The sequence below is a fragment of the Terrapene carolina genome, unplaced genomic scaffold (genome assembly GCF_002925995.2).
Source record: "Terrapene carolina triunguis isolate 2854851 unplaced genomic scaffold, T_m_triunguis-2.0 Scaffold21, whole genome shotgun sequence".
Lineage (NCBI taxonomy): Eukaryota > Metazoa > Chordata > Testudines > Emydidae > Terrapene > Terrapene triunguis.
Window position 1 is genome coordinate 38,590,523 of NW_020664372.1, and position 27,071 is coordinate 38,617,593.

Consider the following 27,071-nt stretch of genomic DNA (forward strand, 5'->3'; position numbering starts at 1 on the left):
GCTTCGGGGAAGTTAAGATTGTATTTCTAACACACAGAACAATGGAGCACAGCATCCTTTTAAAGATTTGTGACAACAGCAGAAAGTAAATAGTAGAAATGAACTATTGCCTACTTTAACCAATCCTTTCATAACTTTTCCCTCCCTGGCCCACAGCTTCTTCCTAAACAGCTGACTGGGTCTCACTACAGATGTATATTGTACTTGGCTGTATTCTCCTCTTTGTTCGTCCAGGCACTTTAGGGAGGATCTTGAATGTTTTAGGCATGAATTCCATGCAGGCCTCACGGAATTTCTTGATTCTCCAACAGTAGACGACAGGGTTAAACACTGACTTGAGGTAACTCAGCCACAGGATGTAGGTGCTGGTGATGTAGAAAGAAGGGCTGTAGTAGAACTGTCTGCTAAACACAGAGAGCAAGCTGAACACAGTGTGTGGAAGCCAGCAGAGTGAAAAGCCAATGAATAGAATGAGAATTGTAGTGAAGGCTCTGGTTTTGAAGCTCATGTCCACATTCATCTGCTGAGGCTTCTGTAGTCCCATGAGGCCTAGTTTGCTCACCTGGCTCAAGCAAAGGCTCTCAGCATGGTTGTGGATCCTAAGGGCATTGCGCCGCACGGTATTTAGAATGCAAAGGTAAGAATACAGCATGATACTGAAAGGGATGAAGAAAATTGCCACAACTAGCATCACAACATAAGCTCTGTCAGCAGGAAATTCAGTGTACCCCAGAACACATTGGGGAGCCCGGGCTGGTACTTCCACAAATGTCCATCCGATCACCGAAGGAAAGGAAATGCAGAAGGACAGTGCCCAGGACATGGCGATGATGACTTTGGCACGGTAAGGGTTCAGCTTGTCTTGCCGTTGAACGATAATTAAGAAACGGTCCACGCTAATGATCAAGAGTATAGAGACTCCTTCCAAGACAAATAACCAATAGAGCATAGCTGATATCCGACAGAAGTGAGCCCCGAAGTTCCAGTTCACTGTAATAATCGTAACTGCGGTAAAAGGCATGCAGAACAAAGACAGCATGATGTCAGAAAAGGCCAAAGTTGCTAGCAGCAGGTTGATGGCTGAACGCATGGCTGGCTTCTGGTAGACAATGAGGCAGACAATGGCATTACCAAAAAATCCAACGGCAATCATGAAGACCATTATTATTACCAACAATATCCTGAGTGGGGCAGGCAGAGCTGTGTAACTGGAGCCTATGGATGGGGTACTCTCATTGAGAGCAACATCACTGTCTATGTGAGTGTCGTTGCATGCCATCACTGACAAACTTGAAGTGGGAGAAGGAAGAGCCAAAAAGTCTTCCTGTTAACTCTTTGATTGTTGCCATTATTTCATCTTGCCTGCCAGAAAAAGGCCATGGACAGATATTTGCAGTTGGCTGTGGTAGATCAATGGTTAAAACAGAGGTCTGTCTTTGAGGAAATACTTTTCAGATATCAGGAGGGCTGAACAAAAGCTAATATTTAGCAAAGAGCAAGTAACTTCAGGGTTTATTAGAGTTGGAGTTGAAGCCATCTTCAAGTACATTTGCTTGGTGAATCTCTGACCTAGAGAAAATAGGAAGGTGAATCACAAGTCATTCTCTGCATCTGTTCAATAACCATGGGATACATACAATGATGATGATTAAATTCCTTTAATCTTTATATGTAAAAGATAGTCAGATCTCCTAACAGCACATGCTTCCAGTGTTCAATAAAAGGTTTACATTTTCTATTAAGACCACCATTAGATGCAAGATCAGTTTTATGTATTAGATATGCTTAGACCCTCACATTACCTGGACAGAGAAAACAAATGACTCAAGTTTCTGGATGTTTGAATTATTTTTCAGGTTTTCACTTGGCAGGTCTTATTTCAAAGTTTCTGTGGTCAGCTCCACTGTGTCTGTTTATCAAATAGAAGGTCTAGTGTACATCTTCAAATCCTTCCTGAAAGCATCGTGTGGGTTAATATTCAACTACTAAACTCCCCTGCCTACTCCAGTGTCTGACTGTTGGTAGGATCAGAAATGCTAGAGAGGCCAAATACTCATTCTGTGGTACTGAGCACCATAGAAGTGCTTAGGGAGAAAATAAATGACAAATGGAAACAAGAAAAATAAGCCCCTGAAATGTCTGGAAGACACCTGATTACAAAGGAGAGGGAAGTGCTCTCCCCTAGATTTTCTTCTTATTCCCTGTCTCATCCCACAATTGTGCCTTCCCTGCCCTTCATAGCTGGGTGCCTTTTACCTGTTTATGTACTCATGTGTAAAACAGCACGTAACCCTATTCTGCTAATAGCAATACCACACTGGGCTAGATTCACAAAAGGACTTACGCCCCTAACTGGCTTCTATTCACCAACACATTATATATGCACACACACGCACCACATTAATAAGTGTTCTACACAACTAATCCTGTCTACATGATATTAAATATGAATGCTGTGTAATTAGGCTACCTGACATATATCAGGTTCTTCCTGTAATTCTGTTCACCTATGCCAAGTATCCCACAACACTTTGCAAAGCTAAAGTCAGCTTTGGCACTGGAAAACAGGAAACCTGTTAAAGGCAATATACAGTTGTGGATTGTCCTGGTACAAGTATGGCGGTACCCGCATGGACAATTGGTTTGGAATACAGTACCCAAAACAGCAAAGGAAAGGTACACCATGGTGCCAGAAGAACAAGACCAAAAGCTGGTTGGTTAAATTTAGTCTCTGGTGACACAGAATGCTCTCTAACTTGTAAAGAGGTTACTGTATCTATGTAGTCTCACGTGCATGATATGGGAGCACCCCTGTGAAAAGTGAACTGCACGTCTTTAGACAATAAGTGACTGGAGCTTGGTTATTTGGTCTCTTGAACTTTTTAAATATCGAACCACAAGTGCAGTCAAGATCACTTGGCTATATTTTGAGAAATAAAAGTTACAAGCCTAAATCCCGAAATCAGGCCTGACTACGATTCAAAACCCCCCCTGTTCAGCAGCCTCCAGACTTTGTAGGTGCCTAAGCTCTCTTGGCACCTAAATTGTTGCACTAGAAGTTCCCTAGGCACCTATGTTTCCACATCTGCACATGCTCACTGCAACTCCATGCTCAGTGTCCAGATGCCTAAGCCCCAGAGTGATACATGAACTGGGAGACGATAGGCATTCCTCTACCAAGCTTGCTTGTGGGGCCCTAGCTGGTAAGTGTGCTCAAACTCACCTAGTGTATCAGGTTCTATAGGCACGCTTACACAAAATGGTGGGGGGAGGGAGAAGGAGAGCCCACCCCTAACTTTTAGTCCAGTGGTTACTCACATTGGAAGAGACCCTGCGTCAGGTCCTGCCTACTTGTGAGAAGGAGAGAGAATTTAAACAGGGATTTGCCATCTCTCAGCTGTGAGGCTCTTTCAATCTCTCCTCTTGAAGTTGTTCCACTGTGGATAAATAAGAGTCACTGGCTGAGTGCACACACAAGACTGACTGTTGCCTAATAAGCCCTTCTCTTCATGTGTCATTATATAATGCCTGCATCTGTAATTTTCACTCCATGCATCTGAAGAAGTGAGGTTTTTTACTCACGAAAGCCAAATAAATCTGTTAGTCTTTAAGGTGCCACCGGACTCCTTGTTGTTTTTGTGGATACACACTAAAACGGCTACCCTGATACTTGTTGCCTAATGGTTACTGCACTCACCCGGGATGTGGAAGAGCCATGATTGAGTCCCCCTGCTGTGATAAGTTTATTTATCCCCAATAGAACAGTTTCAACAGGAGAAATTGAGGCCACCCACAACAGACTAGCCCACAGTTCACAGGTTAGGGCACTCAACTGTGCTGTGGCAGACCCCAGTTCAAACCCCAAGAAAGGGGACTTGAACCAGGTGTATCTTGACCAGTAGAACTGCAATCAGAGGTCCCCTGTCTCCTGGAGGGACTATTATTGACTGGACAATAGAAATGCAGGGAGTTAGACTGGAAGCAATTAGGTTAGAGCTGCCTGGAGGGTTTAATAAAGTTCCACTTGTTCAAATAAACCTGCATTCAGCATCTCTCTGACAATCACTGAGGCCTGGTCTACACTGGGGGGAGAGGGGAAGAAATCGATCTAAGTTATGCAACTTCAGCTATGTGAATAACGTAGCTGAAGTCGATGTACTTAGATCTACTTACCGCGGTGTCTTCACTGCGGTAAGTCAACGACTGACGCTCTCCTGTTGACTCCGCCGGCACCTCTCGCCCTGGTGGAGTACCGGAGTTGACAGGAGAGCGCTCAGCGGTCGATTTATCACATCTAGACTAGACGTGATAAATCAAGTCCCTGCTGGATCGATCGCTGCCCGTCAATCCAGTGGGTAATGTAGACAAGCCCTAAGAGCTGGGTGGACTCTCAAGAGACTGACCTGCAGAGGTCACAGAAGAGAGGCAGGTGGCAGAAGGTGACTGGCGAGCAGAGAAGAACAGCTGCTGACAGGACGGCCAGGTGGCGAGGAGCAGCGGCTGGCAGGGTGGCCAGCGGAGAGGAACAGTGGCTAGCAAGGGCGGCCAGCCAAAGCAAGTGCTCAGATGGCAGAGCAAGCCAGGTGCCTTCTTCCCTGGGAGGGAGGTAAAACTCACACAGATGCACTTCTGCACCCTGGGTCCTCACTGACCAAAGACAACCACAGTGAGTGGGGTGTGGTGAGGGAGCAGAGAGGGGCACAGAAAAGGAACCTTTGGTTATAGAACTCAAGAACATGAGGCAGAAGACATGGTCCCTCGCACTCTGGGGTGAGTGTCCTGCTCACAGTTTTATGTTTATGAATCCTGCTTGTGGCATTTTTCCTAATTAATGTTGGGTGACTTCCCTCCTTTCATTAAAAGTTTCTTTTCTACACTCAGACTCTGTGCGTGCGAGTGGGGAAGTATTGCCTCTCAGAGGCACCCAGGGGTGGGGACTCGAGCTGGTTCTGTGTTGTATCGATGGAAAGGAACTCCTAGATATCGAACCCGGCCCTGGTTGCTGCCGTCTCCACCTGGCGGAAGGGTTACATTAATAAGAAAAAGTAAAACATGAATCAAGACTCAGCAGGCTAGCGCAGTAGTCAAAATTCCTTTCGCTGAACAAATGTCACTGCAACAAGAGATAGTTTGCAGACTGATCATCAGAAATGCAGGCAAAACAACAGCTTATGTTGGAGTTTGATGTAAATGTAGATTTCTTCTAGAAACAGTGAAGGGGGAGCCTCCTTTTTACAGTAAAACTAGCTCTCAAAAGACATGATTCAGACATTCTGTCCATGAATTTGCAAGTAATATGCAGTTAAAGGGACCTTTTCTCCCAACTCTCTTTTGGGGTACATATTCAGCATAGATTTCCTCAGACATTGGTAGAGTGGCTACTGGAAGTAGGTGTAAGTTACATCAGTTAATGTCCCCTCTAAACTTACTTAGACTTACCTCTAAATGTGGCTCATTGCCATTGTCATACTTACTTGACTTCAAACAATAGCCAGAATAATATACACCTCTACCCCGATATAACGCGACCCGATATAACACGAATTCGGATATAACGCGGTAAAGCAGTGCTCCAGGGGGGGGGGGCTGCGCACTCCGGCGGATCAAAGCAAGTTCAATATAATGCGGTTTCACCTATAACGCGGTAAGATTTTTTGGTTCCCGAGGATAGCGTTATATCGGGGTAGAGGTGTAAGTGAAAAACAGAAAACACCTATGTCATCTGCCAGTGCAGGAATCTTACCCACAGTTGATTTTCTAGTTCTTTGTTCAGTCTAATTTTCTATGTCTCAACGGTTGGAACTTTTTCTTCCCTGACAGATCTCACTGCCAAGAAATATTTTTTTTGGTTATCCAGTCTAAGTTTCCTTTTCTTAATTTCATTCTGTTACTCTTAATTATGCATCACCTTTTCCATCCTCAAGATCATTGACTGCTCAAATATTTGTAGACGCTTTTGTGCCCCTCTTTCTATACTTAATGGATTCATGTTGCAGTGGCCAGTGAACAGTCCTCTTGCAAATACTGGACCAAAATACATGTCTGTTTGACAGTGGTTAAGTACAGGAGAGTTGAAAAGAAAACACACTTTGACATATATTTTATAAAATGAAGTATTCATTGTAACAAGGTTTAACTACTAAACCAAATGTTATTTCAGGTAGGACTGAATGAACCGCCCACTGAAATTTGGGGTCTTAGGTAAATTTACTTTGTTATGCTTCAGTCTTCATGCACTAAATCAAGTAAATACATTACGTGTTCTGAATGTCAAGAGAGAACATAGATGAATGGTCTCCACTCACGCTGCATAATTAATTTCTATTACTGAGAGTTCCACACATGACCAGCACCGAAACATTACTCCAGAGTCTGGTTTCACTCCACTAAGGAGTAAGTACTCTATAGTAATTTTTACTTATGCCCATTGACTCCATTCCACAGTTCTAAATAGAAACAACAAAAAGAAACAAAAATAAGATTCCCCAGGAGAGTGCATGAGGCATGTTTCCTCTGCAGTGCGCTGCACCAGAAAATGGAAGTAGCTTTGCAGCTAGCCAGACTCTTAGAAATTTAAAGATGCACTAAAAGCAGTTGCAAGTGACATGCACCGCGTATACCGTAGCACAGAGCGAAGCAGCTGAGAGTTAATGTCGTCTGAGACTGCACTAACTCCTCTGTCGATCCTCCGCTCATTGCCGCTGGGACTGAACATAGCCTACCTGGTTCCCCACCCTGGTCCATGCTGTCCCCACAGGGCGATCTAGAGATCTTCAGAAAGCTCTTTTCAGATCCAAAGATGGAGGAGATGGTGCTGCAGAGCAGCTGACACTTCCTTTTGCACAGAAGAGGTCTACATGTGGAATAGACGGTTTTCCTGTAAATCCTAGGGGCATGATTACTCTCTCGCTCTCCTATATACATACATTCTCAAAATAGGGCTCTCATTTGCTAAATCTAGGAATTAACCGATATCTTCCTTGCTGTCATAGCCAGAACTGGCTCCCTTAATGCAACTGCTGTTCTCAACCTTCATCTCAGTTGTTGCCAAGGAAACCAGATCACTACATTCGCAAACAACTTCGTATAACCAGTTTTGCCCTGGGAATCTTGGAACTGTCTCCCCCCCCCCCGCCCTTGCTGAGGTTCATTTATCTTAGTTGACTATTAAACCACTTCTGCAAGCTCCCTTTATATGGGAACGGCTACAAGGTGCAAGTAAATACATCAAAATGTACATTAAAACAAAGAGAGCGAGCACATGTGTGTGTATGTGCACCATCTACCCTATTTTAACTCTGGTCAGCTCTGGCTTTTTCAGCCTCAGTGGAAGAGGGTGGTTTGGACTGAACTGGTTAATGAGCCATGATGCTGGAGATACCTAAAGCAAGAAATTTCTCAGTAGTACTAAAGCAGTAGAACACCACAGATTCATCAACTTCAATCCAATCCACAAAAAAAAAAAAAAAAAAGGGGGGGGGGGACGACTTATTTACAGCACCTAAAATATACCAGAGGGCAATAACAATCCTATTTAATGAACTTGAGACAGACTTAATGCCATCTAATTGCTGCACCTGTACCAACGGCAGAAGGAAAAACATAATTAAACTTCAGAATTAGAAGTAAACAATCTAATAATAACTAGATCTCCAACAAACAGAAAGATTATAGAGGATTCACCCAGAATCTTAGAGTCTAAATAAGTTTTTGTGAAAAAGAAAACAAGGTTATAGAGGCAGAAAAAAGTAATCAAACAATGCAATGCAAAGAATAAATGAATCATCCACATACGCTAAGCCACCGTGAGGCAGGTGGGAAGCTAAACAACAAAAAGATAGTTTCAACTTCATTGCCTTCACTTCCCTGAAATCAAACCTATCATAAGCAACCTCCAGGGACCAGCAAAAACAGTTGCCTAACACGGATGGTTTAACTAAAGGCTGGAGAAGATGGTACTGGAAATCTTGGGGGTACTTTAAAGTAGGTGCTTAAATACCTACTGAAGTGGTTCCTTAGAGCAAGTTTCACTACAGTTACAGCAAGAATAAAAATGTCACCTACTTCAGAAGTGGATTACACTAGATGATTGTTAGTCTACCCATGAAGACTGAAATGCATGCAAGACATTGAAAAAACTGTGTGGACAATGGGCTGCTTGCTAACCTAACTGCACGGCAGTTCTACTAAGCAATAAGCCTTCTTCAACTGCCTTCCTGTAAAAAAACCCAAACCCAGTGGTTTCAGAGAGTCAGAGTTTCCCTGCCCTCTAAGAGAGAATAGCACTCTTTACTCTTTGGAGTGGCCAGTTTAAGAAACAAGCTTATTTAACTGTGGACTAGGGCTTGCTGAATTTATTTGGATCAGTTTGTCATTCCAGAACATACAGCTAACTAACGATTCAAGTATACGTAATTCTGCAGGGTCTGATTGGACCTTGAGATGCCATTGCAGTGTACCTGTTCCTATTTGCTTTCCGAGCCCAGCCAGAACATCACCTTGACTAGCTGAGAGAAATGACAATGCATCATATGCAAACTTCTTGGCTTTGGTAATACTTTATGGATATTGCCAAGAAACAATATACTGTATTTGCCTTAGAAGATGTAATAAAAAAGCATATGTGCAGATGACAACATGGCTTCTCAATTTAGAGTGTAAACAGCTTGTAAACCAGATATCTACCATATCTCCAGTTTTGCTTTGCATTATAATAGAATGCCATAAACGGCATTACATTGAGTTCACAGTACTGTGCCTTTCAAGATCTTAGAATCTCAACACTTCACAATTAGCTGTGAGGGGAGGATGGTGGTGGTGGAGGAGAGGGTCAGGTTATGAGCTAGCCAAAACGTTAACAATTCTCCAGCCAATTCTGCGCTTGGCATTTTCCACAATAAAACTAACTTCAGACACCAAAATCAAACCAATCCAAAACCTGCTTCATGCTTTGCTTTTCAATTGTCTGCATCCACATGGCATATGGAGTAATGATCACAGAAGGGGAGACTCACATATCATTGCCTGCACGCCAGGACAGCTGCTGCTCATGACATGTGCACTGTTGTACCTCTGAGGGATAACCGTCCGAGGAGATAGCGCATGCCACCAGTGATCCTTCATTACAAATTGCCTGGGCCTGGGCCTCTATCCAAGAAACTGCACGGCAGTGCACTGAAATGCATCACTGGATACAGCTCTTGTTCATATATCCAAGAAGTATGCCTGGATAGTTGGTTAATTTATTTCTGATGCCTTTGGTTTCAACAGACGAGCAGTCCAAAGAGAGCAGATTTTCTTTAACTTCTCTCACACTGCAGTTACACAGGGACTGCTTTATAAGTTCTCTACTTGATGTTAAATCACTGAGCAGAGAAGATGCATCAACAACTGTGCACTCTTCCACCACTCCTTCCTGTAGTCGGAGCTTGCAAAATCTCTATTAGATGCAGCTCTTTCCCTCTTGAGGCTGCTGTGTTTGCTTGCAGGAAATGCACACTCCTAATAAATACCACTTGTAAATTGTTCCCAGTTCATTTAGTTCCTGTTTCTGTACATGCTGTTTGGTCTCAATTTGTGCTCTCCTCATATTTTTCCAAGCCTAATCGTTGACTGCATTTCTGGTCTCAAGCGCTTTACCTAGTTGCCTGATCCTTAGTGACATTCTGAAGAGGTTTGCTGAAAGATGCACTTTGGAGGTCCACTAAACTCAGACTGACCCAGCGCACAAAGCCAGATTCTGCGGATCGAACAGGCAGAAGTGACACATGAAGGGAAACAGAGAGGACAAGCTCCAACAGAGAGCAAGATCAGTTCGTGTGATGCTGAAGCTAGATCTTATGTAATAAAATCTGAATACTTTATTCAACAAATGCCAGGATATTTCTCAAATGTTTAGATATCCTTCCCCTGCACAAACTCATAATACGGAGGTCCTGATCCCTGTCCAGGAACAGGATGCTGCAAGATGCTGGGCACTCTGACCCTGACCCAGCAAAGCACTTAAGCACATGAAGTCAATGGGACTTAAGCACATGCTTCATGTGCACATGCTTCATGTGCACATGGCTTGATATGGGCAAGTGTACTCAGGACCTAGCTGGATGCAGCCCATATACGAGTGACATTAAGGACATGGAGATAGTATTCCAAGGTATGTAAGGGTCTGAGTTTCTAAAATGAGAGAGAGAAAAAAAGGTCTTTGAAACAAGAGCAGTTGGTGTTTATTCCTGCAGCACAGAGTCCAGCTCAACTCATTCCAACAGTAGAAGACAGTGTTCTTCTCCTCATGATGCTCTCTGGAGGATGTTCTTCTGAGGAATTCTTTAAAGATTCAGGGACCAGTTCTGCCTTCATTTTTTGGCGTAACTCCCTTATCTGCAGTGGAGTCACTCCTGATTTACTGTGGTGTAAATGAAAAAAATAATTAGACCTGTTTCTAAGGAAAGGATGGATTGGATACTCCTCCCCCATTTCTAAAATTATAGTGATGCACTCTGGAAAAAAGAAATAGGGATTTGTATTATTAAACATTTATATTGCAATAGCACCCACAGGCACAGTCAGGTTGGGCTCTACTATGCAAACATATAATAAAACACAGTCACTGTCTCAGAGCTTCAGGTGTGCATGTGGGTCAAACTCGGAGGGGAAGGGGAACTGAGATCCTTTCACCCTAATATAGATTCAGTTATGCTTGGACCGACTCCCATCGGCCACTCTATCAATACTTAAGAATCTAAACTGGTGTAAATAAGAAATGAAAAGAAATTAAAGAAGCCCCCACTCTACCTTACCTATTAAACAAAAAGGTTTTATACTTAAACAGGAAAAAATACTTGAATGTATTAACATTTTAGGCTTAATTATAAGGCAAGGAAACCAGTCCATACTTTGCTTACAAACAAATGCAGCCTTTTAAATAGAAACCCAACATCATCCAAAGAATTTGATTTGACCCCCTTCCCCTCCAACTCCCCATCGACCCTCACACCTCTACCTCTAAATCAAAGCCACATTTCTCTTGGAATTGCATCGCTCTGATAAGTAACATCTGTTTTCCAGAGGTGTAAAGTTGCAAGGGGATCATCATTAGTCACTAGCATAAAGGATTTCACATGGAAAATACAATGGAAAAGTATCAGAACCCCATTTAAAAGATGAAAGGACATAAGTAGGCTTAGTACTCAGTTAAACAATCAATACTGGTATTGCTAAAACACTGACAGATGGAACAAATCATTTACTATGCGCGTCACTGGAAGGGACAACCCCACTGAGGTTATTCTGGAGACTGTTACTGCTTTAGTATATGAAAACAAACAAATTATTATTGCAAGACTTGGAAGGCAAGTTTGTAATAGCTCCCCATTTGGCAAAGCATCAAAACAGAACAGTACACAGTCAATATGTCTGGTGCATTTCCCCCCACCCCTCCCAATAAGCAGAACAGGAGAATATGGTAAACTGAATAATAAATAATAATAATTTGTTTATAGCACCCTTATCCAAAGAACTCAAAGTTTAGAGTAAATCAAGAAACATTATTTTTTATAGTTATTTTGCCATTGTTGTGACCAAGGCTGAGAGGCAATGGGTAAAAATAATGGCAGGTTATGGGAGTCTGCTTACATCACATCATTTAATTGGCGTTCAGCAATTGATTTACTCTCTCCCCCACACCCCCAATGGCTTCTGAGCCAAGCTCTCTATTGGGGTAAATGGCTGCAGAGAATTTGACCCTCTTCTTTCTCCATTAGCTATAGCTGCTGCTTTTGATGCACTCTGAGTATCAGGAACACTTCCCCCCTAATCCCTTAGTGCTTCTAAGAGCAAATGCTTCAGATCTAACCAATCAATAATTCCCATCGTAGGATGACCTATTACCAGGTTATGATTAGACTGAATGAGGATCCATGCTTATAAAAGTCTACAGAGGAAGTGTTAAAAATTTTTCTACCTGCTGAATGCCAGTAAAATTATGTCATGGCAGCAGACTCCTGTAACTTACCGTTATTTTTATCCACTGCCTGTCAGACTTGGCCACAAGAGGGGCAATTTTTTTTTTTTAATTTACATGGCAAAGATACATGGGCAATATTTAAATAAACCACTTAACCTTTTGGTACTAAAAGCTTCCTGTTATAATGAAACATCAGTTATTCACTAAATGTGCTCGGTTAAATATTAGCCGAGAGTGCATTCACCTAAGGTACTTACATATATCCAGCGATAAGAGCCATCTGTGTTAAATACAGCCTCCGGGCCATGAAGTATTTTGAGTGGCCCCAAATTATAGCAAGCCTCTGATGTGAGCTAATATCCATGAACTAGTTTCGGTTTTACCACAAAACCTAAGTAATGGGCAGTGCATAGTTACACTGCCAGGAGCCGCCCAGACCCACAAGGTAACTCAGATTATTCCTCCAGTCTTCCTGCTTCCCCCATCCCCTGAGCAAGGAAGGAAAAAAGGACCAAATTGTATCTCAGGGCAGGTCTGCATTACAAATTTACATGAGTGCAGCTGAACCGATGCAGCTGCTCCGCTGTAGCGCATCTGGTGAAGACGCTCTAAGCTTAATAAGTCCACCTCCGAGAGAGGCGGTAGCTATGTCAATGGGAGAAGCTTTCCTGCCAACATAGAGCTATCTACATTGGGGTTGAGGTTCGTATACCTATATCGCTCATGGGTGATTTCACAGCCGTGAGCAACATAGTTATGTTGAAGTATGTATGTAATTGTAGATTATGCTTTAGAGTCACACTCAGGTCTCTTGCACCCATCTTCCTCTGGGGGGGAAGTAATCTCCACGGTAGAGATTACAGACAGCCAGTATATCAGGGCTGAAGTGAATGCAAAAATGACTTTATTTCCTGTTCAGGCTCTTAACTGCTTGCTCTATGCCCTCTAGTGGCCACTCTAAAGATTCACGACTAATACCACATCCTCCTTTCTGAAAAGGGACAGTTGGTAAGACCTTTATCCAAACTTTACATTAAAGCATACAGCAAGAATGAAATAACACAAAACAAGAATAAAAAGCCATATGAAGAGCAGGGTAGGCTGCCTGAACCTTCAGCCTTGCATCAGGGATTTATTCTGCCCTTTTATGACATTTGACTACTAGTTCTCTGACTTCCTTGAACCTTCAAGATTTTATATAATTCTCCAGGAATGCAGGAGGCAGTGTTTCTCTTACTGGATATCTCCTTGCAGGGAAAGGAGCTGGAGAAACTGATGGCAGTTCTATGTGGACAGGCAGGGTGTTGTTCATAGGTTCAGTCTTGGGGTAGCAATCAGGGTGTTGCATCATCAGGTGAACCTCCAGAACAAGATGTCTCCTGTTCCGACAGATAATTTCCCCAGGCAGCCTAACAAAGCAGGATCGAGGAGCTCTGGTCCCTCCTTACACTGTCCCCTTTTCCTGAGAAATTTTCACCCAAATGCAATCTCCTGGATTCAATACCCTCAAGGATTTGACTGTGGCGCCTGTTCAAGTCCTTCTTCCGACAGGCTTTATATTGACTTTCCTTCTTCTGTAGTCTTGGGATGGTTGGGATAACGGAACTCAACTTCTTCCCCATCAACAGTTCCACAGGGCTGAATCCATTTGCTAGGGGCGTTGACCAGTGTGCAACAGGACAAGATGAAGATCTGAGGAATTAGAAAGAAGTTGTTTTATTGTCTTTACTTCATATTCTGCTTCACCATTGCTTTGAGGGAACTGTGGGCTGGATGCGACTGTAGTAAGATGAGGCCCTGAAACAAACTCTTGTGTCAGAGGCCCAGTCTGAGGCCTGAATCCTGAACCAAAGTACTTCCAGGCATTGCTAAGCAAAAGCTGGGCTGTGAGCCAGAGGCAGGCCCCACTCACAGAAGTTGGCGAGAAGAGGGTTGCTAGAAGCAGGTGCATCCACACATAAGTGCTAATAAGAGGAACTTGTGCCAAGATGACATCAGGACACTCCACAGACATAACAAGGAACAGGCAGGTGCATCTTAAAGACAGGGTCAAAAGGACAGCACGATGGATAGATCTGTTTGTCTGAAACAACATGATCAAAGGGGAGACAGCACCCTAATGAGCCAAGGGGCTGTACCTCAATACGTCAGTAGGGATGAGTAATCTGTCCTGTAACTGTATAAAAGTAGGTCCCGGAGTGCGCATCTTTGTCCAGCCTAGGGGGCAGTGGAGTGTCCCGCCACTGACTGAGCTGTGTCCATTGCGAGGGGGCACATATTCATAGTATGTCCTGTAGAGTCTATAAGAAACTATTACTGTGCTTCGTTTGACAATAAACCTGGCTCGGGTTCCTTCATACCTTACTAGAGCCTGTGGTCTTTGGGGGTTCTCTCAGGGTTTGCTGTGTCAGCGATCTGCAGAGCCGGGGCAGCTCACAGGGGGAACACGCACGCAGCCGACTGTTATCATCATCGAACAAGAGCAGAGCACCACATCGGTAGCTACTGACAACAGCGACATGAGTGAAACCATAGGTATTTGCAAACCTCTTAAAGTTTTCAGAGGAAAACGGTGAAGCACTGGTCAGAGATTACACACTCTGGAATCCCAAAATGGGAAAAGATGGGGTTTAATCTCCACAACTGCACTTGACACGCAACCAGGCAAACTTCAAAGAATAAAGAGATAATCAATCAAAAGATAAGTTGTATTATCCAGACAGAAAAGATCAGTCCCAACTTGCTGCCATTGCCTGTCTTGTAGAGCAGATGGTAGCAACAATTCCAGTGGGTTCGTTCTCAGGGATCACAACATCACATTTCTCAACTCTCTTTTGTAGTGGTTTGCTCAGCCCAGACTACCAAACAGACCGTTTAGCTATCTTCCAGCACTTTGTAATGCCTTGGTGTCCCTCATGAAGTCTGTCAAGGATTTCCTATTGCATGGATGTAGGGATAACCCATCTGGACCCCGCCAACAACAGCCGTTGGTTTATGGTAAGATCGCCAGAAACCACCAAATATGGTTTCACAGAGGTTTCTGACTGTGTCTTTTGGTCCAGCCTTCTTTGCAGTTAATCATGACGTGGCTCAGTAATTCATCTGCCTCTTGCGTCTTTTTCAGTTCTTGCAGGCATCTTTCTGTGACTGGCAAAGTAGTAAGGACTGTATCTACAGAACCTTCTATGAACAACTCGTTCTGTTTACACTCTTGCTATTGTGTGTCTGGGACCAGTGCCCTGGAAAGTATCAGCTATGACAAGATTCTTCTAAAGTATATGAGCAGTCTAGAACTGAAACCTCAGGAGACTCATTTGAAAATGCTGCATCCCACATGGTAACTCATCTAGGTTGTTTGAACCTAGAAGAGTAACTAGTAACTCTTCTAGGGGGAGGGATAGCTCAGTGGTTTGAGTTTTGGCCTGCTAAACCCAGGGTTGTGACTTCAATCCTTGAGGGGGCCATTTAGGGATCTGGGGCAAAAATCTGTCAGGGACAGTACTTGGTCCTGCTAGTGAAGGCAGGGGACTGGACTCGATAACCTTTCAAGGTCCCTTCCAGTTCTATGAGATAGGTATAGTTTGTAGTCAATTTCTACATGAAATTTTATGCCCACTAGAATGTGTCTAAAATGTTCACAAGTCCATCTAATGGCCAGGACTTATTTTGCTATGTTTGCATAGTGCTGCTCTGTACTGGTGAGTGCTTGTGAGGAATATGCTATTGGATGGCATAGGGAAAGCGATTGTTCCTGAAGGAGGACTGCCACTATCCCATAGAATGAAGCATCAGCCAAAACTGTGGTGGTTGTATTTGGGTCATATAAAGCCCAAAACTGGTGGAGTGCTCAGATCTTGCTTTATTTCTCAATGTCAGACTCTGTTTAGTTCTCCAATACCAGGATTGTGGGGCCTCAGGACATCTCATAATGGCTTTTACTTCTCTCCCAGGAGATGTAAGAATTTTACCAGGTGTGTCACCATGCCCATGAATCGACATAATATACTGACACTCTCAGGCACCTTCATCTGAGTAATCACTTGCACTTTCTCTGGATCTGGCCTGACCCCTGCTCCACCAATGATCTGGTCTAGAAACTTGACTCTGTCTTTTGAGACTTTGCATTTGTCATTAAGTGCTTTCTCCGGTCTTTCCAGGACTACACAGAGACACTGGTCATGTTGGGTTTAAGTTGATTCATAGATATCATTCATTTGTCAGAGAACCCCTCCAGGCAGACCCTTGAGGTGTTGTGATATTTTCCTCGGTGTTCAGGAGCAGATGATATGCCAAAATAGTAGCTGATTGAAACAAAACCTTTCAAAAGGTGTGATGAAAATTGTTACTAGTATAGATTCTGAAGCAACTGATATCTGCCAGAAACCAGACTGGGCATCAAATATGGAGAAGACTTGCTTTACTAAGTTGTTCATGGCATTTTCAATGCATGAGAGTACAAGTTACTCTCAACAGACTTTCTCATTAAGTCTGGTAAGGTCTACACAGACCTGAACCTTGTCATTTGGTTTTGGGATCATTATGCCTGTACACCATTCAGTTGGTGTGCCTATCCTGGAAATGGCACCCATCTGCTCCATGTGGCTGAGCTATGCCTTCACCCTGGGCAAAAAGGAAGAGAGACTCTCCTAGGCAACAACAGAACAAAGGCTTGGCATTTGGTACAAGCTTAATGTGTTATTCCCCCTCTAGTTTCCCTACTCCGTGGAATAATTTAGGAAATTTTTGGCTCTAGGTCCATGGTGACTGGTTCTATCCTTATAACCAGGCCTAAGGCTATGATTGCTGGGCGGACAAAACCGTGCATAGGCCATCTACAACATAGACCTCTTCAGATGTACTTTGAGTGGCCAAATGTTTTCCTTTCATGTTTAATGGGGACTGTCCTGGTCCTTTCAATATCTTTTTTGGCTCTTGAAATGTTGGTGCTTTCATCCTCCTCTAAAGTAATTATGGAATCAGTTATATCAGCAGCTGTGTCTATTCTGAAGTTCATTTTATGTTTTCCTATGGGGCTCCACAGTGGTTCTTTTTAGTATCTCCTATGACTTCAAGGTATACAACTCCAGCAGTCTTTGGGTCTTCTTGAAAGACAGCTGGCACCACACATTTAGATCAGCAGACTGTTGCAGGAAATGTCTAAAAAGAAGACATTATGCATGTGGTATCCCTTGCTGGAGAAAGCCATCTGCTGTGAAGTGATCTGCCACACCACTGGCATTCTTTCACGCTCTTGTATTTCTTTTCTTTACTCCATGTTAGCATAGCCCTCTCTGGATCCCTTTGTTCTTATACTGGTTGAGGTGGGTATTGTTTCTGGGCATCCGGAGGTATTTTCCTCCCTGTATCTATGGCTTCTAAAGTAGACTCCTCCTCAAAGTTATTTCTGAGCAGAGCCTGTTGCTTCTTTATGTACTGACTTTGAAAGACTATGTTTTTGGATATCTCTAGTGCAGGGGTCGGCAACCTCTGGCACACGGCTCACCAGGGTAAGCACCCTGGCAGGCCGGGCCAGTTTGTTTACCTGCTGCGTCGGCAGGTTCGGCTAATCGCGGATCCCACTGGTCGCGGTTCGCCGTCCCAGGCCAATGGGGCTGCGGGAAGCGGCGCGGGCCAAGGGATGTGCTGGGCGAGGCTTCCCGCCGCCCCCATTGGCCTGGAGCGGCGAACCGCGGAACAGTGGGAGCCGCGATCGGCCGAACCTGCCAATGTGGCAGGTAAACAAATTGGCCCGGCCCACCACGGTGCTTACCCTGGCGAACCGCGTGCCAGAGGTTTCCGACCCCTGCTCTAGTGTGACATTAGGATCAGTTTGGATTCCTTCTGACATTTGGCTGTCCCTCAGCCTACAACAAGGCTGTCTGTGATGAGGGAAGAACTTATCTCCCACTAGCCACAGTGTTGGATTAGGTTGTAGAGGATTATTATAAAATCATTCACTGACTCACCCTTCTCTTGCTTGTGTAAGTGAAATTGTGCCCACAAAAAGAAAAAAGAAAATCACATTGTGGCATGGCATGAAATGCTTATCCCATTCTTCTTTAACAGTCTTGAACTGTTTCATCTGAGCAGCTGAGAGGCTTCTGGAGAAGAGCATGTGTCTGCTTCAGATCCAATTTTACAGAGCAGGGTATTAACTTGTTTCTTCTCTGATTGCTGATCTAACCCCAAAACTTGATGGAACTATGGAATCTGCTTACCCGGACTGGCCATTCCTCTTTGTGCAAGAAATAGGTCGGGTCAGAGATAGCCATCTCTGCTGTTTTACCAGACTGTTGATTGTGCCCCCCCACCCCATAGGTGCTGGAACTAGGGATGCGGCTTGAAGTGGTTTCCATCATATATAGGGTTTACAGTTTGGTTCAATGGCATCCCTACTATACAAATTGTTCCAACACCCCTGCACCCTCCTTTTTTCTTGGTTGCCCCTACGTGGCGTAAGGTAGCCTAATCATTAAAGGAACCAAACTGGTGCTGCTGTGGGCCTAGCGTTAGCTTTGGTGTTCCTTACTGTCTCATCCTCACTCCCTGGACTCGCCCCAGCAGGTCCCTCTGGCCACTGGGGTTTTCAGGCCTTTTCTCTGCCAGCTCAGCTGCTCTAAACATTTACAACTTACACCACATCCATCTGCTCTCTATCTAGCGCAGATTAGTTTCCCCTCCACACTAGGGCTACCACCTTTGCAAAACAAAAACAAAAAACCCAGAACCCACTTCCACACAAGGCAAGCCCATCACAAAACCAACCACAAGGCAACTAGTTAGGAAAAACTGTTTCACTAGGAGGGTGGTGAAGCACTGGAACGCGTTACCTAGGGAGGTGGTGGAATCTCCATCCTTAGAGGTTTTTAAGGCCTGGCTTGACAAAGCCCTGGCTGGGATGATTTAGTTGGGAATTGGTCCTGCTTTGAGCAGGGGGTTGGACTAGATGAACTACTGAGATCTGTTCCAACCCTAAGCTTCTATGAACTCCACAACCCCTCCTCCCTCAACAGCCACTTATCATATCTAGAGAGATAACACATATAGATACGATTACTTAAATGGCAGAAGTGGGAACACTGCAGCATCTTTAGCTGAACACAAACTTTTAACATTAGCTATCCCAGTGTATTGTGATAATAATGCAAATCTTCAGACCCATGTAAAAAGAACCCGGCAGATATAATTATTTTTCTGGCAACTGGCAAATCCATAAAAAAAACCCAGCCAGCCTGCCGGTCAAATACCAGCCAGCCTAACACTACTCCAAGCCAGCTCAGACGCATAACGGGACAGGGAAGGGAAAGTAGAGTCCTGACTCCACTCAGTGACCCTGCCTGCCCACTCCCTACCCATCCTTATGGAAAGGAGAGTAGTGCCTCGCTCCCTCCAGGCTGCTGTTCCCCCTCAGACACACACTGCACGAGAGCATGCACAGGCATATAAGGCAGCTCACAATTGAGCCCTGCAGGGTTAAAGAGACAGCACAAGGAAATTCAGCTTAGAGTCAGAATGGGAAATCAGAAAAAGTTATTATTTAGTAGCATCATGCATCAAACTACTTGTATTATTCTTCTATCAAATTGATCCAATTAGTTGTGCACATCTACAGTACAATGACGATCAAGGCTGACATGGAATGCAAGGGAGAAAGTTCGGGACAATATGAGTTCAGACTGACTTATAGGCACCTCTGCAGTGACAGAGTATCTAAGCCAGCCTTTCCAGGAGCGGAGGGGTCCTTAAAAGTTTGATATTTTATTCTGAAACAATTTAAGACAATGGACAGTTAATACAGCGCCACTGTCACTGCAGCAGATCCCTTCAAGCCAGCCCGAATCAATGCCATAAAGACTTGCCTGAAGTGGAAAACAGAAACCGCAGGCAGAAACATTGGCATCTTCCAGTGGGCCCTGAGCAAGGGGCAGGATGTGATTGTGTTATCCCAGGGACAAAGGAGGGACTCTGCCTCCGTCTTGCTCCATGAGGAAAGTAATTTGTGCCAGCGCTTTTCTTGGCAAAGCATATTTTCTCTTCATGTAGTAGCTATACTGCCCTGGCTGGTGCACTGGGGGGTCTGGAATCACGGCTCCTCCCACTCTGTGCCACCCAGGTGCAGAGGAAGGGGAATAGGGGCCCACCATGTGAGTAGCCTGCACAAAGTTATTTGCACCGTATGTCCCCTTTATGCATCAGTATGTAGCAGTGACTAGATCACAACTTAGCCCTAAGCGTGGTCCATCAGCAGCAGTTAGACAATGTGCCTTCTCCAGTATTATCTTCAGCCAGACAGTGTGGAGGCAGAAAATTTGTTAAACATTTTTGGGTCCCTCAGAAATGGACACGCCCTTTGTGGTAGCTGAGTCAGGTACCTGTAAGAGGAACTCCCCAAAGATAAAAGCCAATGGGGCTTCCATAAGGTGCAAATCATATTACTGAAGCTAGTTGAATTGACCATTGTGGGCAGCAGATTTGGATCTTTTTCCTTAACTTAGAAAAATCACAATCGGTCTGTCATTGTCAATCATTTTTATTAACCTATTTCAGTCTATGGATTTTCATTAGCCATTTGCAATGCAACATCCTTCATGATCTGATATTTAGAATTCATTGGTCCAATCTCTCACTGACCACCTAAATCCCTGGATGACTTAACCTTTATAAATGGGAGCACAGCCTGGGGAAGTAATTGGAACATTAACTCTCTCAGGAGCGGACTGGAGAAGCAGAAGATGAACACTTAAATTCCTGCACAATTAAAATCATGCACAAAGAGAGGCTGTGTGCATGGAATCCACATATAAAAACAGTGGGGTTCCTTCCTGACCAAGGGAAAAAGAAAGATGTAAACTAGATTTATTGTCAGTCTAGCAACAATGACATTCCATTTTCTCTTAGCATAGTCACACTGGGTAATTGCTGTGGGCGCTCTTCCTCACTGACTGGTATTACTATTCACTGGCTCCTCAGCTCACCTTGATTATAGTGGTGCTAGTGTCCTTTCTCCCAGTCAGTTCATTTTGTGCACTGTCAATGGGAGCAACAGGCCAAAAAAAGGCTCCATGTGGTTGATCCCCCCCCCCTTTGGGATACCGAACTTGCTGGGACAAATGCCAAATGGGATAAGCAGGCACAACTCCTTTGACTTCAACTGATTGTGCCTGCTAACACCAGCCCATTGTATTTGGCACTTTCCGTCTCTCAGTCTTGTCTACAGCTATGTCTACGCTACAAGCTAGGGGTGAGATTCCCCTGTTCACGTACACACACATTCGCGCTAGCTCTCATTGAGGGTATAAATAGCAGCATAGCCGTAGTAGCATGGGTAGTGGCCACAGAGGTGTATGGCTGAGCCATGCTGAGTACATACTCACCGGTTTCAGACAGGATTGTACTTGGCATGGGTCAGCCGTGCCCCCGCTGCTGCTCCCCACCCTACCATGGCTACATCGCTATTTACCTTCATGCTAGCTCTCTGACAGCAAGTGCAACTACATGTACATGAGCAGGGGAATCACACCTGATAGATGTAGCCTGTGTGTCTGGTTCACAGGCAGCAGCTGGTGGAGGTGGGAGTCTGCACTACTCAAACTTTGACCTGAAAGGCCTGTGATAGCCAGACCTAGACTTGATAACCCAGGAGGGCACTCTGAGTCCTATGTTCCTAACCCAAAGGTGAATGAATTTGCCATTCTCCTCACATAAACAGAATTAACAGTTCTTAAAGTATTCTGACATATGGTCACTGAATTTAATACATCAAAATAATGCTAATTTTAAAACAAGTTTTTAAGGCATGCAGTGCTCCAGATTTCCCTTTTTCTAACATTGGTATTAAAATACTAACGCTTTTATATTCAGTAAGTTGGAAGTTAACCAAGTACCAAACCCATCATTTGTTTATAATTCTTAAAACAAATAAATCACATTTTCTTATTCCACAAGAATTCAGAAGGAGCTTCACACAGATTCAGACCAACACATAGTATAATACAACTGTCTTCTTTGAGTAACCTTAATGCTATTATTCTGGACAGGGTCAGCTGTTTTATATTGTTCTGTCAGGAGCAGAAAACTTATAAGTAACAAGGAAGGAAAGATATCAACCCTTCTGGGAGTCTGGGCTCATTTGAGGGGGACGGGGGGAGGAGAAAGACAGTAGAAATGTGACAACAAAGAAGATGGAGAGGAAAACCGGTTAAAATACAGAAGGCTATCCCTAGTATAGTTCTAACATTCCCCTGTCACTGTGTATTATGGGATGATAATAATGCTTTATCTGCCACGTTCCTATAGAAAAGCTATTCTGAGAAAGAGGAGTTTAACAATAATAATATTAGGAACATTTTTCGCAAATTTCACCACCGAAAGTCTACTAGGACAGCTATATAGAACAGTTGCATACATGTCAAGAAAAAATTCATTCTAGTGTCTCTCTTTAATATTTGATTGAAAATGTGATTGTCAATAATTTATATGTCAAAAGCTATGAAGGGAAAAAAGAGGAGTTTTTTTTGTATGTATTTTTGACTAATAATAAACAGTTGTGTTAATGATCTCACCTTGTTGGCTACCATTATTATGGATGTATTCACCGGATAATGTAACAGGAACCAGCCTGAAGAGCTAGAATTGTGGGGACTCTGGGCTTACTTCACCAGCAGTAGAAAAAAAGAGGGGGGGGGGGGTATTACCTGTATCCACTCCAATTCAAGCATTGGACACGTAACAGTGGTCTCTGCAGACCTTTAACCTTTGAGGTTAGATTTATGTCAAGGACAGGGCAAAGTTAGTCTTAAAACCTCCCACCATCTCCTTCTCACAAGCTGTTTTTACCAACATCGCTGCTATTCCATATCACTGCCCTCACAGCCATTCATCTTCTTTTTAGCGTATGTGCAACATGCCTCAGGTGGCACGTGACCAGGATTCATCACCGAATTTGGTCCACTGGTTGGATCATTAGCTTCCACAGCCTGGGCCAGGTACTGACGGGGAGTGCAACATGAAAGCTGATCCATGCCCCCCACATTAGATACCCCTACTCCCTGACTGTAGCACAGAGCAGTGGCTTTCAAAGATGGGTACGTGTATCCCTAGGGGTATGCAGAAGTGTTCCAGGGGGTACATCAACTCATCTAGATATTTGCCTAGTTTTACAACAGGCTACATAAAATGCACTAGCGCAGTCAGTACAAACTAAAATTTCGTACAATGACTGTATACTGCTCTATACACTGAAATGTACGTACAATATTTATATTCCAATTGATTTATTTTATAAGTATATGGTAAAAGTGAGAAAGTAAGCAATTTTTCAGTAATGTGCTGACACACTTTTGTATTTTTATGTCTGATTTTGTAAGCTAGTAATTTTTAAGTGAGGTGAAACTTGGGAGTACACAAGACAAATCAGACTCCTGAATGGGATACAGTGGTCTGGAAAGGTTGAGAGCCACTAACATAGAGCACACAGGAGTAGAAAGCCCAGAAGCATGAGAGAACAAAATTCAGTGGCAGCAGATACCTTAGCAAAGAAGCAACTTAAAGAACTGCACTACTGTCTGCAGCTATCCCACCGTCTCTTTGCTCTGATCCAGCAAGATCTCGCAAGCCGAGCTGAGGCTGCTGTACAATTCTTGGATGGGAGATCTCTACAGCAGCGGTTCTCAGCCCAGGGCCCCCTAGAGGGCCACGAGCAAGTTCCAGGGAGTCCACCAAGCAGGGCTGGCATTAGATTTGCTGGTGTCCCGCGCAGAAAGCCGAAGCCCCGGTATGTGGGGCTGAAGCCCAGAGCTGTGAGCCCCACCACCTGGGGCTGAAGCCGAAGCCTGAGCAATTTAGCTTTGCAGTGCCCCCTGTGGCGTGAGGCCCCAGGCAATTTCCCTGCTTGCTAGCCCCTAACACTAGCCCTGGCTTTTATATACAGAAAAACAGTTGTGGCACAGGCGGGCCGTGAAGTGTTTTTGGAGAATGTTGGGCGGGGCTCAGAAAGAAAAAGGTTGAAAACCCCTACTCTACAGAACATGTACACCTAGGACAAGTACCAGTAACATCCATATGATTTGACAGCACAGCTCTGTCAGACAGGGCCAGCCCCAGGTTTTCTGCCACCCCAAGCGGCGGAAAAAAAAAAAAGCCGATCGGCCGCATTTCGGCGACAGCTCAATTGCGCCGCTCCATTCTTCGGCAGCAGTTCGGCGGCGGGTCCTTCACTCACTCCCTTCCTCTTCGGCGGCACTTCGGCGGCAGCTCAAAAAGAAAGAGAGGGACTGAGGGACCCGCCGCCGAAATGCCGCCGAAGACCCGGAGGTGCCGCCCCTTTGTATTGGCCACCCCAAGTACCTGCTTCCTTAGCTGGTGCCTGGAGCCAGTCCTGCTGTCAGAAGTACCAAATATAAATGCCAGTTCTTTCAGATGAAATGGCTGACAGCTTCTGACCATTCATGGTCACTAAAGATACTATGATGCTGCTTCCATCATGCACCAGCATATTGCCAGCTTGCAACTGGGGCTGGAGCAAGAAGAAAATGGGGACAAAGTCCCACCTTCCATAAATTCTGGCAGTTTGCTTTTTCATTTGAGGGGAAGGGATTAGGATTTTTGTTAAAGGGTTAGATTTTGGGTATTATCTCTACTTTACAGATGGAAAAAGTGGACAGTTTAAAACAATAGCAAAGCCAAGACTAGGATTCCGGAGTTCCTAGGCTCCTCATTCTTCTAAACACTCTAGAACAATTCTCTAGTTACAGTGGTGGGGAACCTGCGTCCCATTAGGGTTATCTGATTGCGGGCCGCGAGACATTTTGCTGACGTTGACCGTCTGCAGGCATAGCCCTCCGCAGCTCCCAGTGGCTGTGGTTTGCCGTTCCCGCTACTAGTGGAGTTAGGGTCAGACTTTTAAAGGTTTTTAGACACCTGAAGATGCACCTGGTGGGAATTTCAAAGGCATAGCATCTTCAGGTGCCTATGAGTGAGAGTGACAGAACTGAGGTATAAATTATTAAAGAATGTGCATTTTTAGTGACAGGTATTAAATTACTCAGATAAGATGGGCTCTTGTCAGCATGACCTATCCAAAGCTCATTTAGGTCATGAGATGCGGTTTTGGAGTAGGCCCCTAAAGACATAACTTATACCATGAAGCTATGGAAAACTTTAGATAATTACTGCAACACATGGAAGGGTTGGTTATCCACAGCAAACAGCTGACCTGTCATTGGTCCTCATTTTACTAACTTCTCATCAGTATTAACATTAGATCTGTCCAACATTAGTGACTGGAGGAAAACAAATGTACAGGACAGAAAACTCCCAGAGCGCCTGTCCTTGTCCTCACCCTCCATAGTTATCTAGTTTATTATTGAGTTAAATGGGATTTTTTTTAAAAGAGCTGGCACTAGAAGCAGAAGAAAAACAACAGTTTAATGATAAAACTCAGGGCTCCCTTAGCCCTTTGCACTACCCCACGAAGAAAGAAGAGAGAGAGGGGTACTGACCCGGGGACATCCTGGGCTCCTCGTGGATGGATCACTCAGGGAGGGTCTCTGTGTGTAGGGGCTCAGCACAGTTTCTGCTCGGAGGCAGGACTGCCTGCGCGGGGGTCCACCCGCCAGGCTGCTACTGCTGCCCCAGGGAACACAGCCACTTCTGAGCACCTCCCCCAGCCAGCAGAGGGGGCAGCCCCACACCACGCTGGCCCTCAGCGCTGGAGGGCCGCCAGCTCAACCTCCTCTTGGGGAGAAGGGAGATTAAGCCCGCCCACGGGCAGTGACACAAGCAGCCCCACCCCCGGCCCAAGCTCTTCAGGGGGGCAGCCCCCCACCTCAGCAACCCGTTCACCCATCCCCCTACAAAAGCCAACTCGCGGCGCTCAGGCAAAGGCCACTTACCCCGGCGCAGCAGGGACGCAGCGGCCCCGGGAAGCGGGCGGAGGGGCTGCGGCTGGCGAGCCCGGAGCTCAGCCGCCCGCCCAAGCTGCGGGGTGATTTCCACCCTGGGAACCGCTGGCGTCCCCTGAGCATGGAGTGGCCCAGCGAGCGCCCGAGATCGCCCCCTCCAGGCGCTCCCCAGCTTCCCACTGAACAGCAAGGGAGAGGGCGGCAATCCTCGGGGGCGGTGGGAGAAGAGCCAGAGGCAGGTCATGACTCATCACAGCTCCCTGCTCTGGGGGATGTGTCTTCCCCCGGCTCACTGACTTGCCCGCGGTGGGGCTGCAGCAAGTGTATTGTATCCCAGGGACCCCCCCACACACACACACCCCAGCAGAGCTTGTCTTGGCACCCACCTGTTCCTTGCCCCCCCAATAAGCTGTATGTTTAAACATGAAGCAAAAGAAGAACAGGATTTCTAGGCTGCGATTCAGGCACCTAGGAAGGAGCGGGCTCTCTGAGCTTCCAGTCCCGAGCCTCATGAATAACTTAAAAATCAGTCAAATAATATGCTCCTCATACATCCTGAAATTCAGCCTAGTCAACAAGCATATTTATAAATAATGAATCAGCCCAGCCCCAGCTTTCATATACATGTGACATTTACATGATATAGATTTTAAGGTCAGAAAGGGCCATCATTTAGTCCAGTGGCTCTCAGCCTTTCCAGACTACTGTACCCCCTTGCGCACACCAAGTTTCACCTCACTTACAAACGACTTGCTTACAAAATCAGACATAAAAATACAAAAGTGTCCCAGCACACTATTACTGAAAAATTGCTTACCTTCTCCTTTCTACCATATAATTATAAAATAAATCAATTTGAATATAAATATTGTACTTACATTTCAGTGTATTGTATATAGAGCAGTAGAAACAAGCGATTGTCTGTATGAAATTTTAGTTTGTACTGACTTCGCTAGTGCTTTTTATGCAGCCTGCTGTAAAACTAGGCAAATATCTAGATGAGTTGATGCACTCCCTGGAAGACCTCTGCGTCCCCGCAGGGGTATCCCCCCTGGTTGACACCACTGATCTAATCTGACCTTCTCCATAACACAGGCCAAAGAATTTCACCCAGTCAAGACCATCAACTTGTGTTTGAACTAGAATATATCTTCATAGAGCAGGGGTGGGCAAACTTTTTGGCCTGAGGGGTTCCAAACTGTATGGAG

General features: G+C 44.8%; 1 protein-coding gene across 2 annotated transcripts; it reads right to left on the reverse strand.

Moving 5' to 3' along the window:
• Positions 1–47: 47 nt before the first annotated feature.
• On the reverse strand, positions 48–25,983 carry GPR45 (G protein-coupled receptor 45). Of its 2 annotated transcripts, none has more exons than XM_029910632.1 (2): positions 25,855–25,983; positions 48–1,569 (listed from the first exon to the last, which is right to left on the reverse strand). In XM_029910632.1, the coding sequence occupies exon 2, from the start codon at positions 1,277–1,279 to the stop codon at positions 164–166; it is 1,116 nt and encodes a 371-aa protein (XP_029766492.1). In that variant the 5' UTR covers positions 1,280–1,569; positions 25,855–25,983; the 3' UTR covers positions 48–163. The 2 variants fall into 2 exon arrangements, with proteins under 2 accessions (XP_029766492.1, XP_029766493.1); XM_029910633.1 differs by lacking the exon at positions 25,855–25,983 and adding an exon at positions 25,462–25,530.
• Between the last annotated feature and the right edge of the window lie 1,088 nt (positions 25,984–27,071).

What these genes read in the sequence shown, in the direction of transcription:
- GPR45 (XM_029910632.1), bottom strand. Translation starts at nt 1,279, where the DNA reads ATGGCATGCAACGACACTCACATAGACAGTGATGTTGCTCTCAATGAG.